Consider the following 20200-nt stretch of genomic DNA (forward strand, 5'->3'; position numbering starts at 1 on the left):
TATATATATATATATATATATATATATATATATATATATATATATATATATATATATATATATATGTGTGTGTGTGTGTATATATATATATATATATATATATATATACACACACAGAGGTGATGTAAATATGAATATTTTATCATGGCTCAGAAGGTTAAGGATAGTGGTTCTCAACAAGGGGGTCTTAGCAAACTTATTAATTATAAAAAATAATTAGTAATTATATAAACAACTAACTAAATTATTAAATATTAAAACTTCTTAAAATCATGAAAACATAAAAAACAAGATGTAAACAAACTTGACTCAACTATTTATTTAGAAAAAAAAGAATTTATACAGAATTAGAATCTTGAATATGCTGGAATCACAAACTTAATTATTTTATGTTAATAAAAACAGTTTTAAAACAATGTTGTCATAATTACAGTAGAAATACCAGAGAATATATATATATATATATATATATATATATATATATATATATATATATATATATATATAGGCCTATATATATATATATATTCTTAACCTCAAAGGCCCCCCATATATATATATATATATATATATATATATATATATATATATATATATATATATATATATATATATATAGCAGTATTGTAGTTATACCAGATCAGAACATATTTTTTTATGTATTTGTTTATGTACCATGTCTATGTCTATGCCAAATTTCTCATGCAACTGCAAACATATTGTGATGATTCAGGCAGCTGGTCTGAGCCTGCAGGTGATTGGCAAATCACCCAGCGGCTGATGGAACGGGACTTTTTCTCACAACTGATTGTTTTACAGTGTACAAAAACATTCATTCGTATTCATGATTTTGTCAAGTAACTCAGGGGAGACCTGGCATAATGGAAATATTTTCCATGTCTACTTCTGTTGGCTCAACAAAATGTCCAACTAAATGTCCAACTAGTGAAAACTAGAGTCTGTGCTCTTCACTTTGATGTTCATGTGAGGTTTAATGGAATCTCTGGCACATATTCAGCTATTACTCTTTTATTTTAGCTGTTGGAAGTACAGGATGGTTATGCAATTGAAAGGGCAGTACAAGCTGCTCCTCTCTATCTAAAATAACTGGAAGGCTAATTCATGATCACTACTTCTGAAATTGCATACTACATTTGGTTTAAAACTTACTTTGTGATCATTTAAAAAAGTATGTTATATATAATATGAATGTGTGTTGTATAAATGAAATTCAGGCATACTACATCCACCATGTTATCATTGTCATGTGACCTACCACGTCAATTGCGTTGCTTCACCATTCGCAAATCCTTTCCCGTGGCCTCATTAGATGGTAAAATGTCCATCAGACGCGCACCTCAGAGTCTCAGCAAAAGTACTCCTAGATAGCAACTTTGTGCCAGCCCAGATCTGAGCCACAAGCAGCCAAAGCAATGCCACATGTCAGCCATGAGCAAAAGAAATAAATCAGAACTGGACCTTATCTGAGCCACAAAATCTTTATATATTATTTATAGAATCATCTTAGCATTAGCAGGTCTGTTAACAAGCAGAATTACTGAAGGAAAGAAGAGAACAGAAAACAAGAGACAAACAGAAACACAAGAGCTACAACCCACATAGAAGGCAACATTCTCAGGACCTTGCGCAACGTTCCCTAAAAGTTCTCAAAAGGTGATGAAAATTCCAAACCTTAACATTTGGGACTTTCCTAAAACATCCTCTTCTGGTAATGAAAGTGCTGCAGTTTAAAGTTCCTTATATGACTTTAGGGGGATGTTCCATTTTGGTTATTTTATGGTCAAAAAAAGAACATTACAAAGAGGACATTTGGGACATTAACAGAACATTCCCACACAGTCCTCTGTTGGTCATTTAATAACATCTATAGTAATAGTCCCCTAAACATTCCCAGAACATCCTGAATGTTCCCTGAAGGACCACCAAATAACATTCCCCAAACCTTAAAAGAACTCCACATTGTGACCGTCTCTGAACGTTCCGGTAACATTACTAGGTGACAGGTTGTCCCACTAAAACTTTTACATTGTTATGACAATTGGAGAAAAAATAAAGTCAAAATGTCAAGGGTCAGGAGCCCAACTAAAGCAAGAGCTTACCTCCGTAACAGTGACATTTATACATTTTGATAAATCATCAGCACCTCATTAAGAAGTTTTGTATGAAAGAAACAAAGTCAGAGTGGTTTGTAATAAGTGAAGATGCTGAGATCTAGAGAGATCTGTTAGTGTTTAATGTTGTTTCTGTTATTTGAGTTTTGTGAGGTTACCATTGTGCAGGAGAGTAGAGTCTGTGCTTCAGTCAGTGATGATCCAGAAACACTGATGTTCTGCTGCCTGTTGCTTTATTTAAAGACAGTAACTGTGTATTTACTGATGCAGTGATACAGCAGTTACATTAGCTCATGCATGTGCTGTTGTCAGCTAATGACTTACTGCAAGAGATTTGCAATTTAAAGAAAAGGTTTCATAATATTAATCCAGGAATTACCTGTAAAGAACTTTTTTGTAAGATCTTTAAGACAAAATAGTTTTTGTTTAAACAGCCACTTTTATTAGTCAATTTAGCTCTAATTTTCAATTCATTTTTTTGACAAGGGCAGCAGGGACGTTCCGAGAACATTTCCAAATAAAGTATGGTTCCCTAAATGTTCAGAGAACGTCTTGAATGTTCCCTGAAGGTCCACCAAATAACATCCCCCAAACCTTAAAACAACTCTACATCGTGATCGTCTCTGAAGGTACTGGGAACGTTACTCAACACCAGTGGGGACGTTCTGAGAATGTTCTGGGAACGTAAAATTTCTAGCGGGGAACTGACTTCAGCCACAGCCTTAGATGAAATCAAATGAAGAAGACATTAAATCTCTCCCGATCTCAGCGGAGGAGGATTAAACAACTCCACAAACAGCATTACTGCTTCACATATTACTAACAGGATTGAATTTATTTCTGTCATTCATCTACAGAAGTTCTTATTGAGAATTAACAGAAGTTTAACGCTCATGTTTGTTTCATTCGAAGCCACCATAATGGTGATTGGTGTTTCTGTTAGTTGGGCTCTTAACTCTTATGGTATGTTTGTCTTCTGTTATTGCTGTGACAGTGTGTTTGTCAAATATATTTGTATTAACCCTCATGTAGTGTTCAAAACCCTATAACACTTGTGGTGTTCCCGGTCAAAAATGACCGGCCCATAAAAAAAAGCTTATAAATCACTCATTATACCATATTTTCACCCAATCTTGGATTCAATCTTTTTGTCAACATGTTCTCTTTCAATTAGGACTGGTTTTATATTTTGATTTGCATCTGAATAATCATAGGCCTCATTTATTTGAGAGTAGGCATTTCATTTTTTGAGTAATTTTTTTTTAATTTTTGAATAATTTTGGAAATATTAAATAAAATCTGAAGAAAATTGGTATTGTTGATCACACTAGTCAACTTAAAATTTTCACCAGGAATTTTGTTTTGAAACTTTTGTTTTGTAAAAAATATGGCACATAGTCACACTTGTGGTGTTCCCGGTCAAAAATGACCGGCCTATAAAAAATAGCTTATAAATCGCTCATTATACCATATTTTCACCCAATCTTGGATTCAATCTTTTTGTCAACATGTTCTCTTTCAATTAGGACTGGTTTTATATTTCTGTTTGCATCTGATTAATCATGGGCCCCATTTATCTGAGAGTAGGCATTTCATTTTTTGAGTAATTTTTTTTTAAATTTTTGAATAATTTTGGAAATATTAAATAAAATCTGAAGAAAATTGGTGATGAAACAAGAACATGAAAGAAAGATTCTTTTGAAGCCGGGTCACTGCAGTCACGGCCAGTTTGTGTTTGTGTGTGTGTGTGTGTGTGTGTGTGTGTGCGTGTGTGCGTGTGTGCGTGTGTGCGTGTGTGTGTGTGTGTGTGGTAATGTCAGATGGATAAATGTATATTAGATGCAGGTTAGGGTAGGATCAAATTTCTCTCTGTGGAAAAGAATGTGTGTAATACTCAAAAAAGTTTGTGTGTTTTAACGTGTGTGTGTCTGGGTAGCGTGTGTATAAATGTATCGATACATGCACAGGTCCAAGGGCTCGATGTTTGCAAGCACATATGCTCATATGTGTACATGAAAATAATGAACATGCTCCTGAAAACTAAATTGTTCTGTTATTTTCAGTCTCTCCCATTCACTTTCAATGGTCGGCCATTGTGACCATTTTTGACCATGCCTACTCTCAGATAAATGAGGCCCACGATTAATCAGATGCAAACAGAAATATAAAACCAGTCCTAATTGAAAGAGAACAAGTTGACAAAAAGATTGAATCCAAGATTGGGTGAAAATATGGTATAATGAGTGATTTATAAGCTATTTTTTATAGGCCGGTCATTTTTGACCGGGAACACCACAAGTGTAACAAGGTAACAAAACCCCCACAAAAAAGTAAGAAAATGTAACTAGTATTTCCGTGAAAAACAAAATCTTTTTCGGGTCAAATTGACCCGAACACCAAAAAGCTGAAATGTCATCAGATTATGTTTAGCTCTTGATTTTTATAATTGTTACAAAACAGCCTGAATTACTCAAGTGAAAATATTGCAGAAATCAGATAGATGACCAAAAAGGAAAAAAGCATGAGCTGACACCAGTAAACTGCAATGACAAACACAGATATGAGCAATCAGCATATGAACCTCAACAATGGTGACAACAAAATATTCAGACAATCAGATCAACTCTGAACATCACAAAAAGCTACTAAAAGACCGAACAAAAACCACAGCAAAAAATAAAAGCAAATAGTTAGAATTAAAGAAAATAATAGGACAATTTAGCTGCATAATTTATTCATGCTGTGATGCATGCTGGGAGTTTTGTACTATTGATCTCAGCATGCATTGCAGCAGGACACTTTTGATTGTCACCTTTGTTGAGATTCATGTGCTGATTCTTGATGTCTTTGTGTGTTGTCTCAGAATAATTTTTGTGTGTTTATTTTTTATCATCTGATTGGTTTTATTCCATTATACCATTTCAGTGACGTTTGGTTGTGAGATCTCAATAGCAGTCAGTTTCGTTCCTTTACAAGATTTCAATGATGGTCGGTTTTGTTCTTTTGCAAGATCTCAATGACAGTCGGTTTTGTTCCTTTACGAGATTTTAGTAACGGTCGGATTTTATCAGTTACGAGATTTTAACGACTATCAGTTTTTCGCTGACAGTCGGTTTATTCCGTTACGAGATTTCGAAGACAGTCAGTTTTGTTCCTTTATGAGATTTCAGCGACAGCCTGTTTTGCTTCATAAAGCTTAATGTCCAAATGTTTGTTCAATAATACGGAAGAAGATTAGGGCCAAGCAATAATAAAAAAAATAAAACCATCTCGAGATTAAAGTTGTTAAATTTCGAGAAAAAAGTCGAAATAAAAAGTTGAGAATAAACTCATTAAATTATGAGAGAAAACTTGTTAAATTTCAAGAAAAAAGTCAAGATAAAATGTTGAGAATAAAGTCATTAAATTACGAGAAAAAAGTCATTAGATTATGAGACTAGTAATTTAATGACTTTTTTCTAACTAAAGCAAATACTGACCACCACAATGGTGACTGAAATTAAGTCAATTTGTTTAGTCAAAAGTGAAGCTGGTGCTGTTTGTGGAGTTGTTTAATCCTCCTCTGCTGAGATCTTGAAAGATTTAATTCATGTGATAAGATTTGATACTGCATATTTATACATTTATTGAACATATAAGCCAGTGGTCTCAAACTCAGTTCCTGGAGGGCCACAGACCTGCAGAGTTTAGCTCCAACTCACACCAGCTTGGAAGTTTCTAGTAATCCTTAAGACCTCGATTAGCTGGATCAGGAGTGTTTGACTAGTGTTGAAACAAAACTGTGCATGGCTCACCAGAAATTAAGTTTAAGAACACTGATATAAGCAGTATAAACAACAATATACAAACCATTATACCACTTATATTTTATGAATTTTAACATTATATGCTTTATGTGTTTAGCTAACATTAGCACAAGCACACATGCATGTACTAAACCATTGACCTAAAAGCCAGTCAAATCTTTTATGTTTTCACATAAATGACACAGCTCACATTTGTAAGTATTTCAGCCTAACCAGAGCTACTACTCTTCAGCACAATGGTAACCCCAAAAACTCAGAGTAAGAGAGTCTATGGTTGGAAAGATGCTTTAGAAAATGCCTGCAGCTGTCAACCTGAAGCTTTCACCTGCACACCCACGAAGATAAGCAGGGTTGAGCCCGGACTATATCTGGATGAGAGACCTCCTGGTAGACCAGGTAGCTGCAGGAAGAGGTGTTAGAGAGGCCAGCAGGTCTGATCAACCTGTGGCCTAAATGGGTCATATCGCCCCAGTACAGTCGCAATAAGCTGTACTGTATAAAGGGTTAACATAAACCCCAGAATATAAGGGGTGTAACCCTTGTGTAAAATAGTCCATACAGTACATAACATACTCCCCAACGCCCCAGTACAGTCGCCATAAACTGTACTGAATAAGGGGTTAAAATAAACCTCAGAAAATAAGGGGTGTAACCCTGGGGCAAAAATAATCCCTACATCACATCCATGCAGTTAGTTAGTTAGTTAGTTAGTTAGTTAGTTTCACATCACATTCTTACAACTTACTATTTTTTTTTTTCCAGAAATCTCATATTTGATCAAAATACAGAAAAACAGTAATAATATTGTGAAATATTATTACAATTTAAAATAATGGTTTTAAAATATTATTTGTTTCTGTGATGCAAAACTGAATTCACCAGTCTTCAGTGTCACATGATCCTTCAGAAATCATTCTAATAGGCTGATTTATTATCAAAGTTGGACAGTTGTGTGGCTTACAGTGGCGTAACTTTGTTTTAAAAAGTGGGCGGAACAGGAGTGTGAGACTGTGTGTGTAGCCTACTGTAAATCATTACAATAATAAATAAACTAAACTTATTGACATAGACCTCATGTGTAATACGATATTTTCGTCCTTAAATCTAATACAATACAGTAGGCTATATTGTTAGTCCCGAGTGTATTTACATGAGCCAATAAATAATTTGATCCGCTAAGTACACTTTGTCCTGATGGACGAGGGGCAAATTTCTTGTTCAGCGTGCCAGAGGTTTTGGGTTCTAATCCGCCCTCGTGTTCTTTATTTTATTTTTTTCTCATTAAAACCAAAGATGTTCATCAGTGATTGTATATTAAGAGCAGGGACACGTTTATGTGCATTTTGTTTTGTGATTTCACCCAAACGAATAGTCTCCGGCCGCAACAGTGATAGATTGAAGCGCTCGTTCGTGTGAAGACTGCGCGGTGTGCACGAGTGCCAAAAGAACACTGTTTGCATCACTGATAACAGTGGAAATATGCACTAAAAACAAAAACAACACATCCCAGTGCCAGATCGCCTATTATTTAACACAATCGAACGGATTGCTAATCAATTAAAGATGTTTATTTTGTATTAGTAGCCTATCTGTGCCTCGGGATGTTTCAAAAAGTGGTGGGGACAATATTGACCCTGGCAAAAAGTGGTGGGGGAACCTCTGTGATACCTTTTTCAGGATTTTTCATTGATGAATAAAAGGTTTAAAAGAACAGAATTTATTCGTAGGCGAGTGGTAGAGCTTTGGGCAGCTGTGTTACTAACATGTGTGTCATGCAGTTCTATATCACTTTTATTTTTTTACACCATCTTTTTTTTTTTTGCTTACATTTATAGGCTCTAATTTCTTTAAGTGCATAATGTTCCAGCTATTTGAAAGCCTGCAGTTACAGTGAAATATTACAGTGATGGCAGACAAAACGCTTGAAACTACATTTAATAATTCACTGATGTAGCCTATTTCAACAGGTCAGGCATGCACATTAAAACATTTATTCCTGTAAAATACAGAGCTCTGCTCATAACATGCAGAAAATTAATGTGTCCCATGAATTAAGAAATTGTTAATCTTATTTGTTTATTAAACTGTTTCTTTGTAAATGAATTAAGAAACTGTTAACTTTTTATTAAATCGTTTCTTTGTAAATGAATTAAGGACCTGTTGATCACTTTTTATCTTTGTAGCCTACTAAAAATGTGAGAACATTGTTAATTGTTCTTATGATTTGAAAAACGAAGAAACTAAAAAATAGGCTAAAAGGTAGCTACAATTTAACTACACTATTAAACGCAGGGACGAAATATCCAAATAAAACATCCTCATTAATGATTAATAGCCTAAAACATGATTTATTTAGTAAAAAATGCAGTAAAACAGTAATATTGTGAAATATTACAATTTAAAATAGCTGTCTGTGTGAATATATTGTAAAATGCACAATATATGTGGTCAAAGCTGAATTTTCGGCATTATTACTCCAGCATTCAGTGTCACATGATCCTTCAGAAATCATTCTAATCATTCTTGCTGCTCAAGAAACATTTCTGATTATTAGAAATGTTGAAAACAGGTGTGCTGCTTCATATTTTTGTGGAAACCATGTTACAATTCAAACATTTGTGGTAAGATTAAAAAAAGAGAGAAATTAATATTTTTATTCATCAAGGATGCTTTCAATTTATCAAAAGTGACAGTGAAGACATTTACAAAATATTCTATTTAATAAATGTTAATAATGTAATAAATGCTAATAAATGCTGTTCACTGAACTTTATATTCATCAAAGAATCCAGAAAAATTTAATTCATCATGGTTTCCACAACAATTTTAAACAACTGTTTTTAACACTGATAATTATAAGAAATGTTCTTCTCGTAACAGAAGAAAACTGACCGTTATTGAAAACTGACAGTCATTGAAATCTCGTAACTGAAAAAACTGACCGTCATTGAGATCTTGTAACCAAACAAAACTGGCCATCACTAAAATCTCGAAATTTCACAACCAAATAAAACCAGCTGTCATTAAAATCTTGTGAAGGAACAAAACTGATCGTCATTGAGATCTCGTAGCTGAACAAAATCGTCCGTCACTGAAATCTCGAAATCCGACAACCAAATAAAACACACATCATTGAAATCTTGTAACCAAAAAAAAAAAAAAAAAAAAAAAAAACTGACCGTAATTGATATTTCGTAACCGAACAAAACTGGCTGTCACTGAAATCTCACAACCAAATAAAATAGACATCATTAGAACTGAGTGTCACTGAAATCTCATGAAGGAACAAAACTGACTGTCATTGAGCTAACCGTAACCTGTCACTGACCATCACCAAATAAAACTGATGTCATTGAAATCTCATAACCGAATAAAACTGACCGTCATTGATATTTCATAACTAAACAAAACCGGCCGTCACTGAAATCTCACAACCAAATAGAACTGACCGTCATTGAGATCTTGTAACCAAACAAGTTCATCTGTCACTAAAATCTTGAAATCTAACAACCAAATAAAGCAGACATCAATGAAATCTCGTAATTGAAAAAAAAAAAAAAAGGACTGTCATTGAAATCTTGAAACGGAACAAAACCAACCGCCATTGATATCTCGTGGCCGAACAAAACAGGCCATCAGTGAAATCTCGAAATCACACAACCGAATAAAATAGACATCATTGAAATCTCGTAACCGAATAAAACTGACACTCATCTCTCTACATCTCTGCATCTTCATTTATTACAATCCAATATGACTTTATATCTTTCATTCAAAGCTTCTTATTAAGAATTAACTCAGGTTTAGATGTTTTTGTTTTATTGAAAATAAGACTGAAGTCACCGTTATGGAGGTAAGCATTTGCTTTAGTTGGGCTCTTGACCCTTGACTTTTAAACAACTGACTAAAACTGACTGTCACTGAGATCTTGTAACCGAACAAAACCGGCAGTCACTGAAATCTCAAAATCTGACAACCAAATAAAGCAGACATCATTGAAATCTTGTAACTGAAAAAAAAAAAAAAGATTGTCATTGAAATCTTGAAATGGAACAAAACCAACTGTCATTGAGATCTCGTAACCGAACAAAACCGACCATCATTGAAATCTTGAAAGGGAAACAAACCAACTGTCATTGAGATCTCATAACGGAAAAAAAACGGCAGTCACTGAAATCTCTAAATCTCACAACAGAATAAAAGACATCATTGAAATCTCGTAACCGAACAAAATCGGCCATCATTGAAATCTCATAACGAAAACAAAACTGTCTTTGAAATCTCGTAACAGAAGAAAACTGTTATTGAAAATTGACAGTTGTTGAAATCTCATAACCGACACAAAACCAGTTGTCACTAAAATCTTGAAATCTCACAACCAAATAAAACAGACATTGAAACCGCAACATTGATCGCAAACATTGAAACCCTCAGATGGAACAAAACAAAACTGTAACAAAACAAAACCAGCCATCGCTGAAATCAGCTATGCATGCATTGCCTTTAAATAAAACAACACAGAGCATAACATTGGCTTTTCCAGGCTCCTCATTGACTAAAGCACATGCTCTATTCTTCTGCACAATGGTAGCCACAATGGTAACCACACTGCCAGTCATGTGACTGATTTGAGCTAATTAAAATAAGGAGATTTTACTTACTAATTTTATGGTTTTTGTTTGGCAGTAATTGCTGCCAGTCATTTGACCATTTTATCTTCTGTTTTGTTATTGTATTAATTACAGATTATTTTTGTAATTTTACATACAGTGTATGTAATTTAAGAAAACAGAACAATACTGTATAAATGTGAATTACTGTAATTTATCATTAATTTTTATTCCTCCTGTGCAGAGTTATAAATGGAAGGTCTTATTGAATTTCACATTAAATTAAAAATAAAAAAACAGCCAAACAGAGCATGGGAAATGAAAGTGGTCTGCCTACATAAAACCTGCATGGGCCCAAAGGTAAAAAAGTTGCTCTAGGCCCGAATGGGCTGGGCCATCATGGGCTTAATGTGGGCAGTGCGCTAATGTGGGCTGCTCACAGAGAGCCCGCAGTGAGTCCAAAGCCGTGGGCCTCGCCTGGGCAAGCCCGTGCTGGGCCTGTTTAGGTTTGGTGTGGGCTGGCCCTAGCCCACTGTGCCCGCAAAAAGCCAGCATGGGGCAAGTTTGCAGGGTTAGGTTTGTCTGATCATCTGGCAATTTTTTTTGATATGCACATACCTGTTGCCAACATTGCCTCCTCTCGTATTTTGACATACCGGAAATGGAGATCAGTTGACCCTTCTGATTTTTCTTCTGGTTTTTATTGACTCTTCAAGTAGTTTCTTTCTCTTCATCTGATCCTCTAGAGACAAAGGTTTCTATGTTTAATTCTGTTCTCTTGTCTGGCCTGGACTTATTTGCTCCTCAAAAGTCACGTTCTGTTTCATTTGTATGTCCTACTCCTTGGTATAATGAGGATTTGCGTATGATGAAGACATCTTGCTTAAAATGGAGCGTAGGTGGCATCTCTCGGGTCTGACTGTTCATCATCAAGCATGGAAAGATTTCTTACAAGAATATAAGGTTTGAATTGTTTCTGTCAGATTTGATTATTTCTCTAAAATGATTAATGACAATCAAGGAAATTTGAGACAACTTTTTAATTCTATTAACAAATTGCTGAATCGGAAAACTGTTTCTAATGTTACTGCTTCTGATCATCTCTGTAATAAGCTTCTGGATTTCTTTGGCACCAAGGGTGATAATGTACGTAGAGGTTTTTGTGCTTCTACTTCATTGTCTCCTTGTGCTGTATTAATTATGGCCCAATGCAACTATTACATTCAAATGACATCAGTGATTCAGGCTATTTCATGAAGATTATAAAACTATCAATAGCTAAAAAATCACCTGATCACATTTCATCTTTCTTTTAGTAACTTTTTGTGATTGTCTGAATATTTTGTTGTCACCATTGTTGAGGTTCATATGCTGATTGCTCATATCTGTTTGTCATTGTAGTTTACTGGTTTTAGCTCATGTTTTTTATTTTCAGTCATCTATCTGATTTCTGCAAATACAGTGTGATATATAGCCCTGTAAAACAATTCAAATGCATTAATGGCGCAACACTATTACATTCAAATGAGTGTGGTGATTCAGGCTGTTTTGTGACAATTATAAAAGCCATCAATAGCTAAAAAACAATCTGATCTCATGTCAGCTTTTTTGTTAATGCAAATATTTTTAAAAAACACACTGTCATAGCAATAAGTGAAATCAAACATATTATACGAGTTAAGAGCCCAACAAATAGAAACACCAATCACCATTATGGTGGCTTCGAATGAACCAAACATGAGCGTTAAACTCAATAAGAACTTCTGTAGATGAATGACAGAAATAAATTCAATCCTGTTAGTAATATGTGAAGCAGTAATGCTGTTTGTGGAGTTGTTTAATCCTCCTCCGCTGAGATCGGGAGAGATTTAATGTCTTCTTTTATCTTCATTTGATTTCATCTAAGGCTGTGGCTGAAGTCAGTTGTAGCTCTTGTGTTTCTGTTTGTCTCTTTTTTTCTGTTCTCTTCTTTCCTTCAGTGATTCTGCTTGTTAGCAGACATGTTAATGCTAAGATGATTCTATAAATAATATATAAAGATTTTGTGGCTCAGATAAGGTCCAGTTCTGGTTTATTTTTTTGCTCTTGGCTGACATGTGGCATTGCTATGGCCTGCTTGTGGCTCAGATCTGGCAAACAGGAGCGGTCCACCCAAGTGCCATTATTCCACACCACATGTGGCCCAGATCATCATACCACGGATGTAGGCTGGGCCGGCACAAAGTTGCTATCTGGGGTAAGTCATCATCTGGCTAATTTTTACTTACTATTTTTCAAATACTATGTTTTCAGACATACTACTCTTTTTGTGTACTGTTTTTCACATACTATATAGTAGGTAAGTATTTGGTTTTGGAAGCTGTGTATTTTTCACTCAGGAGTTTTCTATGGGTTTGTATAATAGAATATTTTGTTTTTAAGTCATGTTTATCTACCATGATTTTATGAAAATGCAATACAATTTCTGTATTTTAGGACTACGAACTGAATAGCTCTATTTTCTTCTGATATCATTTTGCCACATTCTGCACACTACCGAGTCACCTTGTGTTATACATGTGCAGTGTGGCTTAATGTAACTTCATGTGCTTACTGTCATTGCCTCCCATAACAGAGCCAAATAAAGGACCATAAGCGGTGGACTTGATAAATACAGAGGCTGGCAGAAAAACATTTGTAATTCGGTGTTCTTCAGAACATCTACAGCTCTATTGTTCAAGCTAATTCAAAGTATCTATGATATAATGGAATGAGGGCATATAAACATATAAACATACCTGCATAATTATCCACTCAGAAAGATGAAACAGAGATGACTCATTCAATGTCTGCAAACAAGTTTATGACCGTCACCATAACAACAACAACACCACTGTCAATTCAGACACTGGAAATAGAATTAGAATGGTGCTGATCACGAGGTGCTGAGTTCTGAACCTGTGGAGATGCAAGAATGGTCCTGAGATCTGTTTTGCCATGGAACCCTGAATGCAGAGGTACATATTGAGAACCAAAAACTTAACAGTGATTTTAAAAGCACATTTTCAATGAACTTCAAATGTGACAAAGGTAAGTGTTAGGTTTGAGTACTGCCACTATCTGAACAATATGTGAAACGTCAAATTGTCTCAGAAATGGTTCTTGATAGGTACAAATGACAAGCTGCAAAAGTGAAAACTGAGTTCCCATTTGAAAAGAACAGCTTTGACGTTCCGTGCTGGTCCAGGCTGGTTCATGCAGGTTACCAGTTTGGTGCTGGTCTAGCTGGTGGATTAACATATAGCTATGTTGTTTACCACCAGAAAGATACTGGTCAAACAGCATGCTTTCTGATCTGGATTGTAGTCTTTTGTAGTCTTCATTTGAGGAGGTTTCTATGGAAGCCCATTTCCACCTCAGAGTCAAATGTGACACTGAAGACTGTAGTAATGACTGCTGAAAATTTAGCTTTGCCATCACAGGAATAAATTACATTTTAAAATACAGTATATTAAAATAGAAAACCGTTATTTTGAACTGAATATTTTACAATATTGCTGTTCAGATAAATGCAGCCTTTGTGACCATGAGAAAGTTCTTTCAAAAATATTTAAAAATCTTACTAACCCCAAACTTTTGAGAAGTATAGTGTATCTCACATATGTACTTTTATATTTTTCACCTTTATCATTTTACCATTTTACTTTATTTCTTATTTTAAACTTAAATTTCACAATTACCTTATTTAGTTTGTACTCTGAAGTGGAAACAGGCTTCTATAGGATTCTTGTAGTTCTTTTCCATGACATTGAATGCAAATGTAAAATGATAAACCAGCAGCTTATGAATGAGGCTACATCATCTCAATCGTTTGACAGTACAAAACTCTAGTCACATCACAACTTTTATCCACACTTGTTTTCAAAAACCTGACACTGTAAACAAAACACAGCTGAACTCCCATGAATTTAGACTTTGCCTTCTGGAATATAAAGTGCTACATAAAAATGAAAAGTCTTGACATTAAACCGAAACTCTGACTTAACACTTATATACAATTTTTATAACCAGAGAAGTTTTATCCCATTGATTCAACTGACACTGATGGTACTAAGGACAGATCCCATTCAGACGAATGTCTTTTGATGTATCAGTACCCTGTGATCAAGTCATGGACTGTGATGCAGTTTGTTCAAAGCTGCAGTTGGGCTTTGAATACTAATACTTTAGACCAATCAAAGCTGATTTCTTTAGAGGTAAGACGGATAGAATGCCAAACACGAACTCAGAAGAAAATCCAGGGTTACAGTTGGCATTTTGTGAGTTCATTGAGGGAATTCACAAGCAGCTGACACTCTCATTTTTACGGATTTTGGACAGATTTTTATTGGGAAGAGGCAGAGAAAAATCCCCATTGCCTATTGATCCAGTGAGCGGCAGGTGTGTGGACTGATAGGCCAGCGGTGGAATGGTGTTGACCAGAATTAGCTGTAGCGGTTTCTTCTCTTCGTGAAACTGGCATCGGATATATCTAGCAAAGGCCGAGCGGTAAGTCTTGTTGAAGAGTGTGTAAACCAGGGGGTTAACAGCGGAGGAAAGGTAACCAACCCACACAAACACATTCAACAGTCCGTTCATTATATCAGTGTCACACGCCGCCGGCTCGCAAACCACTGCCAAAACGTTTGTGATGAAAAAGGGACACCACATGACCACGAACAGGAAGAAGACCACACCCAGAACTTTGGAGGCCTTCTGCTCGTTGCTGATGGACTGCACGCTGTGCCGTCCGAAAGGTGGCGTCACAACCCCTGACTCTGTCCCTGCCTCGCGGCTCAACGAGCGCCGCAAGAAGAGTTTCTTCTCTGAGGGTGAGAGCGATGGGCCAGGAAGGAAGTTCAGAGTGAATCCTGTACTCCATTTGGGCCTGGGCACCAGCTGATCAAGGCAGAGCGTAGCCTCACTCTGCAAAGCGCTGATAGTCAGGAAGTAGGTCACCACCATAATGGTCAATGGCACAAAGAAGGCCACAAAGGACCCAATCAACACAAAAGAATTGTCAGTCAATAGGCAGCTGCCATCCTTGAAAACTTTGGTGTGATCGCGCAGACCCAGCACTGGGATTGGCATGGAGATGCCTGCAGAAAGACAGGGAAGAAAGTGCATTTGTAGTTTAGTTTAGTCTGCAGAAATTGTGACGGGCCAAAAAACACAGTGGCAAAAAACTAAACAAAAGAGAAGAAATGATGACAATTGCTTATTTCACACAAAAGCACTAAAGTTGTGTGACCTGCAGTTGTCTATGACATATGCATCTGTTCTATCTATGTCCTTTTCACAGTCCATTTGTCCAAGCAAACGTAAATGAACGAAAACACATTAACATGCAATTCATTATTCTTTTTAATGGCATTAATGCCATAATTATTTGGCATATTGAACAAATAATCTTTAAACTCACTCTGTCCCCGTCCCCCGAGAAGACCAGTCTGGGCAAGAGCCTCTTGGACACGATCAGATAAGACGTTTATGATCTGAAACTATGCAGCTATGCAGAACTCTGCATCCAAATGTCATTTTGAGTCAGGCCCAGAGAAAAGGCACACAAACCCTTATAACAGACCTTTCTGCCTTAATTTATGGACAGACTATTCTATAAGTGAACATGCATATCCTCAGGAAATGGTATCCATTATAACTGTTTGTTGTGTTGTACTCATTACCCCGCTAGAAATTTTACGTTCCCAGAACATTCTCAGAACGTCCCCACTGGTGTTAAGGATGCTGTCTAGTAATGTTCCCAGAACGTTCAGAGACAATGTGGAGTTCTTTTAAGGTTTGGGGGACGTTATTTGGCGGACCTTCACAGAACATTCAGGACGTTCTTTGAACGTTTAGGGAACCACATTTTATTTGGAAATGTTTTCAGAACGTCCCTGCTGCCTTTGTCAAAAATTTAATTGAAAATTAGAGCTAAACTGACTAACAAAAGTGGCTGTACAAACAAAAAATATTTTTTTCTTTAATGTCTTACAGAAAAAAAAGCTCTTTATAGGTACTTCCTGGATTATTATTATGAAACCTTTTCTTTAAAGGTGCCCTAGAATCAAAAATTGAATTTACCTTGGAATAGTTGAATAACAAGAGTTCAGTACATGGAAAATACATACACTGAGTTTCAAACTCCATTGTTTCCTCCTTCTTATGTAAATCTCATTTGTTTAAAAGACCTCAGAAGAACAGGCGAATCTCAACATAACACCGACTGTTACATAACAGTCGGGATCATTAATATGTAAGCCCCCAATATTTGCATATGCCAGCTCATGTTTAAGGCATTAGACAAGCCAGTATTAACATCCATTAACATAGATCCAGGTGCACAGCTGAATCATCAGACTCGGTAAGCAAGCAAGGACAACAGCGAAAAATGGCAGATGGAGCAATAATAACTGAAATGATCCATGTTAACATGATATTTTTAGTGATATTTGTAAATTGTCTTTCTAAATGTTTCGCTAGCATGTTGCTAATGTACTTTCAAATGTGGTTAAAGTTACCATCATTTATTACTGTATTCACGGAGACAAGAGAGCTGTCGCTATTTTCATTTTTAAACACTTGCAGTATGTATAATTCATAAACACATCTTCATTCTTTATAAAGAATGAAGATGTGTGCGATTTAAAGGGGCCGCAGCCTGAATCAGTGCATAGTTAATGATGCCCCAAAATAGGCAGTTAAAAAATTAATTTAAAAAAATCTATGGGGTATTTTGAGCTGAAACTTCACAGACACATTCAGGGGACACCTTAGACTTATATTACATCTTGTGAAAGAACGTTCTAAAGCACCTTTAAAATGCAAACCTCTTGCAATAAGTTATTAGCTGACAACAACACATACATGAGCTAATGTAATCACTGCATCAGTACACAGTTACTGTCTTTAAATAAAGCAACATGCAGCAGAACATCAGTGTTTCTGGATCATCACTGACTGAAGCACAGGATCTACTCTCCAGCACAATGGTAACCTCACAAAACTCAGATAACAGAAACAACATTAAACACTAACAGATCTCTCTAGATCTCAGCATCTTCACTTATTACAAACCACTCTGACTTTGTTTCTTTCATGCAAAACTTCTTAATGAGATGTTGATGATTTATTAAAATGTATACATGTCACCATTACGGAGGTAAGCGCTTGCATTAGTTGGGCTCCTGACCCTTGACATTTTAACTAATATTCCTCATTTTTCAAGGACTAATGTTGTTACAGTGTATTTTTAAAACACCTTTGTGAGAAAAAAAAATCTTATCAAATGGATTTGGTTGCTCATTGTTAATGATCTCATATTATTCACTGATCTCTGAATGTTGTATTTCTTTCATGTTGTAGTCCTAAGATAATGCATAAAAATACTTTAATAAAGTTTTAATCACTATGTAGAAATTATTCGGACAGGAGCCTGTAGATTCACACAGACATCAAGATTCTGCGTATGGTCCTCAACAATGGTGACAACATTTTCAGATAAACAGATTAACTCTGAACATCACAAAACAAGCTGCTAAAGTCACAAAAAAGATTTTAATTTATTGTCCCCATTGTTGAGGTTCATACGCTGATTGATGTCTGTGTGAGTCTAAAAGACACTGTGACACAATGAATTTTAAAGACACAATGAATTTTAAAAGAAAAAAAGTAAAAACTAACTGTTAATTAATGCTGAACTAAGAGTTAACACGCTCAGATTTTTAGTGTCTGAAGAGGATTAGTGAATCAGGTCATTCCATGATGATTGAATCACCATCATAAACAGCCAAATCCAACTTTCATCTGATCATTTCTCTTGCAAATTTTGCTATAACAAACATGTTTTGAAAATCTAACATCAAAAATCAAGAACACATCTAAAGCAAATGCTCACCTCCATAACGGTGACGTCAAACTTTATTATTTTCGATAAAACACCCACGTAGAAGGTGAAGAGGTCATGCGCATGACCTTGCGCAACGTTGGTGACAAAAAATTCTGAAGCTTTACAGAACATTCGGGACGTTCCTAAAACCTTTTTTGGTAATGAAAGGGCTGCAGTTCGAGGTTCCTTATATGACTTTAGGGGGACATTCCATTTTGGTTAAATTTTATGGTCAAATAAGAACGCTACAAAGAGGATATTTGGGACATTAACAGAACATTCCCACACGGGCCTCTGTTGGTCATTTAATAATGTTCCCAATATGAGTTTAGGGCAACGTTCTATTTTGGTTATTTTATGGTCGCGCGAGAACATAAGAGGACATTTGGGAAGTTAACAGAACGTCCTATAGTAATAGTCCCCTAAACATTCCCAGAACGTCCTGAATGTTCCCCGAAGGTCTACCAAATAACGTTCCCCAACTCCACATTGTGACCGTCTCTGAACGTTCTGGGAACGTTACTAGACAACGTCGTAAAAGTGGTAACATTCTGAGAATGTTCCGGGAATGTAAAATTTCTAGAGGGGTAACCTGTCACCTAGTAACGTTCCCAGAATGATTAGAGACGGTCACAATGTAGAGTTCAAGGGTTGGGGGATGTTATTTGGTGGACCTTCAGGGAACATTCAGGATGTTCTGGGAATGTTTAAGGGACTATTTCTATAGGACGTTCTGATAACTTCCCAAATGTCCTCTTTGTAACGTTCTCGCACGACCATAAAATAACCAAAATAGAACGTCCCCCTAAACTCATATCGTGAACGTTATTAAATGACCAACAGAGGACTGTGTGGGAACGTTCTGTTAAAGGGTCATGAAACCCTCCTGTTTTAGCCTGGTCGTTCACACCTCTGAGCTGGAAAAAGTCTGTAAAAATGGGTGTGTAAAGCTCTGGAAAAGTGGGAGTGTAGAGGGGGGGAACAGGGGAGAGAACAACCAATGAAACACAGACATAGAACACACTCATTATACAGAATAATGAATATTAATATATGAGCATGGAGAAAAATGACAACAAACTCCCTAGCACAAGGGAGAAATGCGAAAGAATATTTAAAAGGGCTAATAATACTTTCATTACGTTTACGAGCACTACAGTCTCATGATAAACGACACATAACAGAGAAAGAATAAAGACATAGTTTAATTTGGTCCATTCTCTAAGTCTTTTGTTCATCAGAATAATCGTGTCATCGCGTTCAGATACACCATTGTATCATTGTCCAATTTGCACATATAATTAATTTGAAGAAGACTTAATGAAATATGTGTGCATACACCGTGCTGGTTCATGTTTGGTGCAGGAGAATATGTGAAATATGTCTATAAAAACTTTAAACACGGATACTTTATTCTGTATGAGCTATGTACCACGTGGCTAGTGTTATTAAACTCATCGCGGAGCTCCACGCTGAAACCGATCGTATGCGCGCTCCGTGTGTATATCATAATAACAATTGTATTTTTCATGTGTTCGTATTCAAACTCCAGTTCTGACCGCATCGCGGGCAAAATACAAACAACACACATGTGCTAGCTGTGCTGAGGGAAACAGCCTACATACGGCTCGCGTGTCCGAACGCAGGCAGAGGTGAATGAACAGCACTTTTATGACATTTGAATTCTCCGCTGTAATGCGATCTCATGCGAACATATTTTCTGTTTGTGCTGGCAGATCACACCAA

The 20200-nt window shown here is 36.0% G+C and overlaps 1 protein-coding gene across 2 annotated transcripts in view; it reads right to left on the reverse strand.

Annotated features, from left to right (window-relative positions):
• Nucleotides 1–14050: 14050 nt before the first annotated feature.
• htr2aa (5-hydroxytryptamine (serotonin) receptor 2A, genome duplicate a) overlaps nucleotides 14051–20200 on the reverse strand; it is a 68620-nt gene continuing 62470 nt past the window's right edge. For both annotated transcript variants that reach the window (XM_048193586.1, XM_048193587.1), the window contains exon 4: nucleotides 14051–15665. In XM_048193586.1, the coding sequence (XP_048049543.1) occupies nucleotides 14866–15665 (800 nt within the window). In that variant the 3' untranslated portion in view covers nucleotides 14051–14865. The remainder of the gene's footprint in view (nucleotides 15666–20200) is intronic.

This window comes from Megalobrama amblycephala, linkage group LG6 (assembly GCF_018812025.1).
Source record: "Megalobrama amblycephala isolate DHTTF-2021 linkage group LG6, ASM1881202v1, whole genome shotgun sequence".
Taxonomy (NCBI): Eukaryota; Metazoa; Chordata; class Actinopteri; order Cypriniformes; family Xenocyprididae; genus Megalobrama; species Megalobrama amblycephala.